At 39.4% G+C, this 12,065-nt stretch overlaps 1 protein-coding gene across 4 annotated transcripts in view; it reads right to left on the bottom strand.

Moving 5' to 3' along the window:
• SORT1 (sortilin 1) overlaps positions 1-12,065 on the bottom strand; it is a 73,370-nt gene that overhangs the window by 43,722 nt on the left and 17,583 nt on the right. For all 4 annotated transcript variants that reach the window (XM_082450595.1, XM_082450593.1, XM_082450592.1 and 1 more), the window contains exon 2: positions 251-310. In XM_082450595.1, the coding sequence (XP_082306721.1) occupies positions 251-310 (60 nt within the window). The remainder of the gene's footprint in view (positions 1-250; positions 311-12,065) is intronic.

The raw sequence follows: 12,065 nt of genomic DNA, 5'->3' as shown, positions 1-12,065 counted from the left end.
GCCAAGCAGCCACCAAGGACTAAAAAGGTGTTTATCTTCCTATTATGGAAGAAGGTGGTCACAAGATGTTCCTAGTTCTAAAGCAAAACAAAATCGACCACAGCTTTCTGAAAGTCTGTCCAGCAAACATGCATTTTCTACGATTGAGGTTGGAGACAATTTCAGAAGGTAAAACATTTAGCGCTTAAACTCCCCAAATCTACACCATCTTCTGGTTAGGTTGAATCAACAGACTCAAAACATTACTTACCCCAGTGGTATCTCCAACCCAGGACAAGGATACTGAGCCACTGAGATCATCAAACACATGCTATAAGGGAAAAAACACCTCAATTTAGAAATGACATCTCTTCAATCTTTGACTTCTTTAAATAATACAGAACACTATTACTTTCAAAGTAATTATGTTTATAATTATAAGGGGATATGGATTCCTGGAACAAAATTTGGAAGAGATAGTATTTAACCACTTAACCTGAATTAAAAATAAGTTGGAAATTTTAATTCTCTCTCATACAAAGTAAGCCAAGCAGATGAGTTTTCTTCACTGCACCAGATGGGGAGATGGGATAATCTATTTGCTTTCTCCAACAGAACTAAATATAAAGATATAGAAAGTATTCTTAGGATATTTTAAAACAAGAGATCACAGCCCACAATGACAGATATAACTGTAACCCAATCAGCATAGTTAAAATTTTTCTAAGCAGCCTTCACAGTACAGCTGAATAGCTAATAACTGGATTCCTTCTGCTTCTAGTCTAACTCACCCAAAATGACAAGGGACAGAAGCAAGAGTAAATGCCCTTGTTTCACCTTTTTATTTAATAACAACAACAACAATAATAGTATTAATAATAATAGAACAACATAATAGAGATGTGGTGAGAGTGAGGAGACAAAAATGGGAAGGCTGGTATATTATATCCAAAATATGGTAATCATATTGAAATGTAGCTATAATAATTATTGTAGGTGCTTTTGAGTTTTGGCTTTCAAATATTTTCTTCTCTATTTTTAAAATAATATACATCCATTATAGAAAATGTGGACAATAATAGATATAATAAAGAAAATATAAATCATTCATAATTCTGTCACACAGAGATATTTAAGGTTAACATTATGTGTATAATCTACTAGTCTCTATTACTTTTTTAACCGATAAACAAATAACACCAAAAAGGCAGCATTAGCACTTGGTAAAAATTTCTTACTATATATACAGAATGATATAGTAAGAAGTGAAGATCCTTCCTCTTTCCCGCCACAGCCCCACCACCCAGAGGGGTTAGTAGTTTAGTATATATTTCTACTAAATGTAGATGATTATGCTTTTCTTTTATGAAGACATATATTATTAAGATTTAAAAAATCTTAAATGTGTCCTGCCTTTCCAAATATGAGCAGTTCCTTAGGAGCTGAGGATATAATTTTATAGTCACGGTATGCCCTGTGCCTACCATGATACTTTGCATGCTCAATAAGCATTTGTTGAAAATGATTATACATCCTTCCCAAACCACAAAGTTGATCTCAAAATAGAACATGTCCATAAGCAGCTGGTGGGATTCCAGCTGCTTGGTCACTCAAGCCACCATTCCCAACAGACAAGTCTGAAGAAACAGAACTCAAAACACTAACTGTTTTGCTTATCTTTTAATTTTCTTTTGTGGTCCTCCTAAATGGGCCACTGAATTCACCTATACTATTTCCCCCTGTACTCTAGGTACCTTTGAGGTCGACAGAATCTCTTGTACAATCTCTGTAAATAGTACAATCAGTGCCACACAGACGTCTTGCTCAGTAAGTGCTGGTTAACTCTCAAAAGCTCAGAGCTTCTCACAGCCACTGCAGGACAGAAAGGCTATTCATACATGTAAGCTGGCCAAGCATCTGAGAAAAAGTAGGCCTGCTAGAGACACCTGGAACCAGAAGCTTAAAAACTGACACAGCAGCACGTCTTGTAGATGCCACACAGAGCAAGACAGCATGTTCTCTTGAGTGAGGATAGAGTGTCTGAAATTACATCAATGAGCTCCTTGACGAGAGCAGGAATATCCAGAGCTTCCAAAAACACCAGACAGATCACATGGGCTAACAGTTATATAAACAGAGGCTATTTTTTCCAAGAAAGGTTCTGGGCACAACAGCTGACTAGGATAAAAGAAAAATCCCATCCCTGGAGCTCTGGCTAGCTTGATCAAGCTTTCACTTTTCAGGCAATGCTCTACACACCTGACCTAATCAGCAGACACTGGAATTACTCACATCTTCCTACTGCTCAGTCACAGAAAGAGGAGGATTATTAGATGACACTAGCAACCCTCAACTTAACCCAAACAAATCAAAGGATAGCTGACCTCATTCATCATCCAGAGTTCCTTTGGGAAAATGTAGGTGAAATTCATGAATTACAATTGTGGTCTTCTGCTACCCTTAACCTTCCCTTCCCTTCCCAACAACCAATTAAATTTTACTTTTGAAAACATACAAACTCACTGAAAAACTCATCCACCTAGAGAAAAAAGCAATTAATTTTTTATATTTCAGTTTTTACCACTCTTATACTAGAGAACGTAAAAGAGAAAAATGAAATCAGATCTAACAACAGACCAAAGCTCAGGTAGAAAGAAAAGGTCATATGGAAAGGAGACAAATCCAGGAGAATGGGGAACCAAGACCACAGATACAATCCTACCCCCTCAATGGGAGGATTACAGATGTCCAGGAAAAGGGTGGACAACCTGGTCATAGTTAGGAGACAGAATTTACAAATGTCAGCAAAAGACCATTAATTCTAATGCTTGATTATTTATCATGTTTAACACAATGTACGTCACTCTACATTATGGTAGCGTCTTAGATATTTCAAAACGTGTATTACTTTTAATTATAGCAACAAGAATCTTGTCTGCCTCCCTCACTAGACCTGAAGCCCATCTGGTGCAGGGACCAAGTCTATTCATTTTGGCAACTAAGATAAGCAATAGCACATGGAAAACAATAAATATTGAATTCATTTCCTAGAAGAACTACTTGCAAAGCTCTGAAAAGGAGGATAATGAAGTGAAAAGATAAGGCCAGATCCACTTAATTTCCCCAAAGCAGAAATGAGTATGAAATGTAGAAGTTCTATTCTGAGAGGACTTCTACTTCTGGCCAAGATGGAGTAACATGGATCAGATTTACCTTCCCACCTGAAACAACTAAAAAAGCACAGAATATATAAAACAACAGTCTTCAAGACACTGGACTTCCGGCAATGAAGGACAATGATCCCTGAGAGAGAAGAAGCAAACGAGGGCCTACATCTGCCCTAGCTTGCTGTCTGGAGATAATTTTCAGGCCACGGTACAAAGAAGAGGAGCCCAGGTAGAGCCCAGAGGTCTTCCTCACTTGAAGAGATAAGCTGATAGTCTGAGGAGGCCAAAGAGTCTGGAGTTCACAGTTTTGTGTGCGAAAGAGGAGAGAGCTACACAGAAAGAGAACAGTGGAGATCTGTATATGGGGGCTCCCTAACCACCCTGCCAAGTGTTCATCTGAGTACTAATCATCACATGAATGTGAGGAAACTACCTGAGGCCAGGGAAAAACACACCTGAAAAAATTGAAGGAAACAATATCTGGGCGTCACACAGGACCAGAAACAATTCCTGTTCCCAAAAATCATAGGAGAAAACTTCATATCTCACAAGGATTTGGACAGAATACTCAGAAAAGTTTTACCTTGGTAATGAAGAAAAATTAACCCTAGACTAAATGCTATACTAGTCTTGCCTAAAAAGCTTAAAAACAAGACCAAAAAGGATCAAACTATTGTCAAGTAACCTAATGACATCCCAAAACAAGGTTCAAGAATATTTACAGGCATATTAAAATATGCAGCACTCAAGAAGATAAATTTCACCACGTCCAACAGTCAATAAAAAATAACCAGGCAGGGGCTTCCCTGGTGGCGCAGTGGTTGGGAGTCTGCCTGCCAATGGAGGGGACACGGGTTCGAGCCCTGGTCTGGGAAGATCCCACATGCTGCAGAGCGACTAGGCCCGTGAGCCACAATTGCTGAGCCTGCGCATCTGGAGCCTGTGCTCCGCAACAGGAGAGGCCGTGATAGTGAGAGGCCCGGGCACCGCGATGAAGAGCGGCCCCCACTTGCCACAGCTGGGGAAAGCCCTCGCACAGAAACGAAGACCCAACACAGCCATAAATAAATAAATAATAAATAAAATTAAAAAAAAACCAAACCAGGCATGCAAAGAAGAAAACAGGACCCATAATGAAGAGAAAAATCAATCAAATTGACACGGAAAAAACACATATAATAAGATTAAGGACATTAAAACAGTTGTAATTATACTCCATATGTTCATTCAAGAAGTTAGAGAATAAACTAACACAACAGTGGAAAGCAATTATACTCCAGTATAAAAGAAAAGAAGTTAGAGAACAGACTGAGCAAAGATAAGCATTAAATAAAGATACAGAAGATATAAAAAAAGACTCAAATAGGACTTCTAGAGATGAGAATTACAACATATGAGGTGACAATTACATTGGATAGGATTAACAGGAAATTAGACATTGTAGAAGAGAAGATTAACAAAAAACTGGAAGACACTCCCAGTGGAAACTATCCAAAGAAAAACACACACAAAAAAGACACACACAAAAAATTAAGAGAGCATCACTGAGCTACAGAACTTCAAGCAACTATACATATATATATATATATATATACACACATATATACATATATACGTATATGTACAAACACACACACACACATATAATTGGAGTCTCTGGAAGATGTGCAGGGTGGAAATAGAAAAAAAATTGAAAAAACAATAGCCACAGTTTTCCCAAATTTCATGAAACATACAAACCCAGAGATCCAAGAAGCTCACAAACCCCAAGCTCAAGAAACACAATGAAAACTACACCAGGGCACATCATATTCAAATTGTTTAAAGTCAGTGATAGATAAAAATCTTAAAAGAATCCAGAAGAAAAAATGATTATTACATAGAGAGGAACAACGAATTATAGTAGACTTCTCTCCAGAAACAGTGCAAGCCAGTGTATCAACATCTTTAAAGAATAGGGAAAAAAACTGTAAAGATAGATTTCTATACCCAGTGAAAATACCTTTTAAAAATGCAGGTTTTGGAGGAGCTTCAAGATGGCGGGAAAGTAAGACACGGAGATCACCTTCCTCCCAACAAATACATCAGAAATACATCTACATGTGGAACAACTCCTATAGAACACCTACTGAACTCTGGCAGAAGACCTCAGACCTCCCAAAAGGCAAGAAACTCCCCACGTAGCTGGGTAGAGCAAAAGGAAAAAAAAAAAAAAACAGAGACAAAGAATAGGGACGGGACCTGCACCACTGGGAGGGAGCTGTGAAGGAGGAAAGGTTTCCACACACTAGGAAGCCCCTTCGCGGGCGGAGACTGCAGGTGGCGGAGGGGGGAAGCTTCAGAGCCACGGAGGAGAGTGCAGCCACAGGGGTGCGGAGGGCAAAGCGGAGAGATTCCCGCACACAGAGGATCAGTGTCGACCAGCACTCACCAGCCTGAGAGGCTTGTCTGCTCACCCACCGGAGTGGGCGGGGGCTGGGAGCTGAGGCTCGGGCTTCAGTCAGATCCCAGGGAGAGGACTGGGGTTGGCGGCGTGAACACAGCCTGAAGGGGGCTAGTGCACCACGGCTAGCCGGGAGGGAGTTCGGGAAAAGGTCTGGAACTGCCGAAGAGGCAAGAGACATTTTCTTGCCTCTTTGTTTCCTGTGGCACGAGGAGAGGGGATTAAGAGCGCCGCTTAAAGGAGCTCCAGAGACGGGAGCGAGTCACGGCTATCAGCACGGACCCCAGAGACGGGCATGAGATGCTGAGGCTGCTGCTGCAGCCAACAAGAGGCCTGTGTGCAAGCACAGGTCACTATCCACACCTGCCCTCCCGGGAGCCGGTGAAGCCCGCCACTGCCAGGGTCCCGTGATCCAGGGACAACTTCCCCAGGAGAACGCACGGCGCACCTCAGGCTGCTGCAACGTCATGCTGGCCTCTGCCGCCGCAGGCTCGCCCCACATCCGTACCCCTCCCTACCCCTGGCCTGAGTGAGCCAGAGCCCCCGAATCAGCGGCTCCTTTAACCCCGTCCTGTCTGAGCGAAGAGCAGAAGCCCTCAGGCGACCTACATGCAGAGGCGGGTCCAAATCCAAAACTGAACCCCGGGAGCTGTGTGAACAATGAAGAGAAAGGGAAATTTCTCCCAGCAGCCTCAGGAGCAGCGGATTAAATCTCCAAAATCAACTTGATGTACCCTGCATCTGTGGAATACCTGAATAGACAACGAATCATCCCAAATTAAGGAGGTAGACTTTGGGAGCAATGATATATATATATTTTTCCCTTTTTCTCTTTTTGTGAGTGTGTATGTGTATGCTTCTGTGTACGATTTTGTCTGTATAGCTTTGCTTTTACCATTTGTCCTAAAGTTCTGTCTGTTCGTTTTTTTGTTTTCTTTTTATTTTTATTACTTAAAAAAATTTTTTTTCTTAATAATTTTTTAAAATTTTTTATTTAAATCACCTTATTTTATTTTACTTTATTTTATTTTATTTTATGTTCTTTTTTCTTTTTTTTTTTCCTCCCTTTTATTCTGAGCTGTGTGGAGGACAGGCTCTTGGTGCTCCAGCCAGGCGTCAGGGCTGTGCCACTGAGGTGGGAGAGCCAACTTCAGGACACTGGTCCACAAGAGACCACCCAGCTCCATGTAATATCAAACGGTGACAATCTCCCAGAGATCTCCATCTCAATGCCAAGACCCAGCTCCACTCAATGACCAGCAAGCTACAGTGCTGGACACCCTATACCAAACAACTAGCAAGACAGGAACACAACCCCATCCATTAGCACAGAGGCTGCCTAAAATCATAATAAGGCCACAGACACCCCAAAACACACCACGAGACATGGACCTGCCCACCAGAAAGACAAGATCCAGCCTCATCCACCAGAACACAGGCACTAGTCCCTTCCACCAGGAAGCCTACACAACCCACTGAACCAACCTTAGCCACTGGGGACAGACACCAAAAACAATGGAAACTACGAACCTGCAGCCTGCAAAAAGGAGACCCCAAACACAGTAAGATAAGCAAAATGAGAAGACAGAGAAACACAAAGCAGATGAAGGAGCAAGGCAAAAACCCACCAGACCTAACAAATGAAGAGGAAATAGGCAGTCTACCTGAAAAAGAATTCAGAATAATGATAGTAAAGATGATCCAAAATCTTGGGAATAGAATGGAGAAAATACAAGAAACGTTTAACAAGGACCTAGAAGAACTAAAGAGCAAACAAACAGAGATGAACAACACAATAAATGAAATGAAACATTCCCTAGAAGGGATCAATAGCAGAATAACTGAGGCAGAAGAACGGCTAAGTGACCTGGAAGATAAAATAGTGGAAATAACTACTGCAGAGCAGGATAAAGAAAAAAGAATGAAAAGAATTGAGGACAGTCTCAGAGACCTCTGGGACAACATTAAATGCACAAACATTCGAATTATAGGGGTCCCTGAAGAAGAAGAGAAAGAGAAAAGGACTGAGAAAATATTTGAAGAGATTATAGTTGAAAACTTCCCTAATATGGGAAAGGAAATAGTTAATCAAGTCCTGGAAGCACAGAGAGTCCCATACAGGATAAACCCAAGGAGAAACACGCCAAGACACATATTAATCAAACTATCAAAAATTAAATACAAAGAACAAATATTAAAAGCAGCAAGGGAAAAACAACAAGTAACTTGTAAAGGAATCCCCATAAGGTTAACAGCTGATCTTTCAGCAGAAACTCTGCAAGCCAGAAGGGACTGGCAGGACATATTTAAAATGATGAAAGAGAAAAACCTACAACCAAGATTACTCTACCCAGCAAGGATCTCATTCAGATTTGAGAAATTAAAAGCTTTACAGACAAGCAAAAGCTAAGAGAATTCAGCACCACCAAACCAGCTTTACAAAAAATGCTAAAGGAACTTCTCTAGGCAGGAAACACAAGAGAAGGAAAAGACCTACAACAATAAACCCAAAACAATTAAGAAAATGGGAATAGGAACATACATATTGATAACTACCTTAAATGTAAATGGATTACACGCTCCAACCAAAAGCCAAAGACTGGCTGAATGGATACAAAAACAAGACCCGTATATATGTTGTCTACAAGAGACCCACTTCAGACCTAGGGACACATACAGACTGAAAGTGAGGGGATGGAAAAAGATATTCCATGCAAATGGAAATGAAAAGAAAGCTGGAGTAGCAATTCTCATATCAGACAAAATAGACTTTAAAACAAAGACTATTACAAGAGACAAAGAAGGACACTACATAGTGATCAAGGGATCAATCCAAGAAGAAGATATAACAATTGTAAATATTTATGCACCCAACATAGGAGCACCTCAATACATAAGGCAAATGCTAACAGCCATAAAAGGGGAAATAAACAGTAACACAATCATAGTAGGGGACTTTAATACCCCACTTTCACCAGTGGACAGATCATCCAAAATGAAAATAAATAAGGAAACACAAGCTTTAAATGATACATTAAAAAAGATGGACTTAATTGATATTTATAGGACATTCCATCCAAAAACAGAATACACATTCTTCTCAAGTGCTCATGGAACATTCTCCAGGATGTATCATATCTTGGGTCACAAATGAAACCTTGGTAAATTTAAGAAAACTGAAATTGTGTCAAGTATCTTTTCTGACCACAACGCTATGAGACTAGATATCAATTACAGGACAAAATCTGTAAGAAATACAAACACATGGAGGCTAAACAACACACTACTTAATAACCAAGAGATCACTGAAGAAATCAAAGAGGAAATCAAAAAATACCTAGAAACAAATTACAATGAAAACACGACAACCCAAAACCTATGGGATGCAGCAAAAGCAGTTCTAAGAGGGAAGTTTATAGCTATACAAGCCTACCTTAAGAAACAAGAAACATCTGAAATAAACAACCTAACCTTACACCTTAAGCAATTAGAAAAACAAAAAACCCCCAAAGTTAGCAGAAGGAAAGAAATCATAAAGATCAGATCAGAAATAAATGAAAAAGAAATTAAGGAAACGACAGCAAAGATCAACAAAACTAAAAGCTGGTTCTTTGAGAAGATAAACAAAATTGATAAACCACTAGCCAGACTCATCAAGAAAAAAAGGGAGAAGACTCAAATCAATAGAATTAGAAATGAAAAAGGAGAAGTAACAACTGACACTGCAGAAATACAAAGGATCATGAGAGATTAGTACAAGCAACTATATGCCAAAAAAATGGACAACCTGGAAGAAATGGACAAATTCTTACAAATGCACAACCTTCCGAGACTGAACTGGGAAGAAAGAGAAAATATGAACAGACCAATCACAAGCACTGAAATTGAAACTGTGATTAAAAATCTTCCAACAAACAAAAGCCCAGGACCATATGGCTTCACAGGCGAATTCTATCAAACATTTAGAGAAGACCTAACACCTATCCTTCTCAAACTCTTCCAAAATATAGCAGAGGGAGGAACACTCCCAAACTCATTCTACAAGGCCACCATCACTCTGATACCAAAACCAGACAAAGATGTCACAAAGAAAGAAACTACAGGCCAATATTACTGATGAACATAGATGCAAAAATCCTCAACAAAATACTAGCAAACAGAATCCAACAGCACATTAAAAGGATCATACACCATGATAAAGTGGGGTTTAACCCAGGAATGCAAGGATTCTTCAATATATGCAAATCAATCAATGTGATACACCACATTAACAAATTGAAGGAGAAAAACCATATGAGCATCTCAACAGATGCAGAGAAAGCTTTTAACAAAATTCAACACCCATTTATGATAAAAACCCTCCAGAAAGTAGGCATAGAGGGAACTTTCCTCAACATAATAAAGGCCATATATGACAAACCCACAGCCAACATCATCCTCAATGGTGAAAAACTGAAACCATTTCCACTAAGATCAGGAACAAGACAAGGTTGCCCAATATCAACAATATTATTCAACACAGTTTTGGAAGTTTTAGCCACAGCAATCAGAGAAGAAAGAGAAATAAAAGGAATCCAAACTGGAAAAGAAGAAGTAAAGCTGTCACTGTCTGCAGATGACATGATACTATACATACAGAATCCTAAAGATGCTACCAGAAAACTACTAGAGCTAATCAATGAATTTGGTAAAGTAGCAGGATACAAAATTAACGCACAGAAATCTCTTGCATTCCTATACACTAATGATGAAAAATCTGAAAGTGAAATTAAGAAAACACTCCCATTTACCACTGCAATAAAAAGAATAAAATACCTAGGAATAAACCTTCGTAAGGAGACAAGAGACCTGTATGCAGAAAATTATAAGACACTGATGAAAGAAATTAAAGATGATACAAATAGATGGAGAGATATACCATGTTCTTGGATTGGAAGAATCAACATTGTGAAAATGACTCTACTACCCAAAGCAATCTACAGATTCAACGCAATCTCTATCAAACTACCACTAGCATTTTTCACAGAACTAGAACAAAAAAATTTCACAATTTGTATGGAAACACAAAAGACCCCGAATAGCCAAAGCAATCTTGAGAAAGAAAAACGGAGCTGGAGGAATCAGGCTCCTGAACTTCAGACGATACTTCAAAGCTACAGTAATCAAGGCAGTATGGTACTGGCACAAACACAGAAATATAGATCAATGGAACAGGATAGAAAGCCCAGAGATAAACCCACGCACATATGGTCACCTTATCTTTGATAAAGGAGGCAAGAATATACAGTGGAGAAAAGACAGCCTCTTCAATAAGTGGTGCTGGGAAAACTGGACAGCTACATGTAAAAGAATGAAATTAGAACACTCCCTAACACCATACACAAAAATAAACTCAAAATGGATTAAAGACCTAAATGTAAGGCCAGCCACCATCAAACTCTTAGAGGAAAACATAGGCAGAACACTCTATGACATAAATCATAGCAAGATCCTTTTTGACCCACCTCCTAGAGAAATGGAAATAAAAACAAAAATAAACAAATGGGACCTAATGAAACTTAAATGCTTTTGCCCAGCAAAGGAAACCATAAACAAGACGAAAAGACAACCCTCAGAATAGGAGAAAATGTTTGCAAATGAAGCAACTGACAAAGGATTAATCTCCAAGATTTACAAGCAGTTCATGCAGCTCAATATCAAAAAAACAAACAACCCAATCCAAAACTGGGCAGAAGACCTAAATAGACATTTCTCCAAAGAAGATATACAGATTGCCAACAAACACATGAAAGAATGCTCAACATCATTAAGCATTAGAGAAATGCAAATCAAGACTACAATGAGATATCATCTCACACCGGTCAGAATGGCCATCATCAAAAAATCTACAAACAGTAAATGCTGGAGAGGGTGTGGAGAAAAGGGAACCCTCTTGCACTGTTGGTGGGAATGTAAATTGATACAGCCACTATGGAGAACAGTATGGAGGTTCCTTAAAAAACTAAAAATAGAACTACCATATGACCCAGCAATCCCACTACTGGGCATATACCCTGAGAAAACCATAATTCAAAAAGAGTCATGTACCAAAATGTTCATTGCAGCTCTATTTACAATAGCCAGGACATGGAAGCAACCTAAGTGTCCATTGACAGATGAATGGATAAAGAAGATGTGGCACATATATACAATGGAATATTACTCAGCCATAAAAAGGAACGAAACTGAGTTATTTGTAGTGAGGTGGATGGACCTAGAGATTGTCATACAGAGTGAAGTAAGTGAGAAAGAGAAAAACAAATACTGTATGCTAACACAAATATATGGAATCTAAAAAAAGAAAATGGTCAGAAGAACCTAGGGGCAAGACGGGAATAAAGATGCAGACCTACTAGAGAATGGACTTGAGGATACAGGGAGGGGGAAGGGTAAGCTGGGACAAAGTGAGAGAGTGGCATGGACATATATACACTACC

The sequence above is a fragment of the Balaenoptera physalus genome (genome assembly GCF_965194825.1).
Source record: "Balaenoptera physalus genome assembly, chromosome: 1".
Lineage (NCBI taxonomy): Eukaryota > Metazoa > Chordata > Mammalia > Artiodactyla > Balaenopteridae > Balaenoptera > Balaenoptera physalus.
The sequence above is the reverse complement of the archived record's forward strand: the minus strand, read 5'-3'. Positions and strand labels throughout refer to the sequence as shown.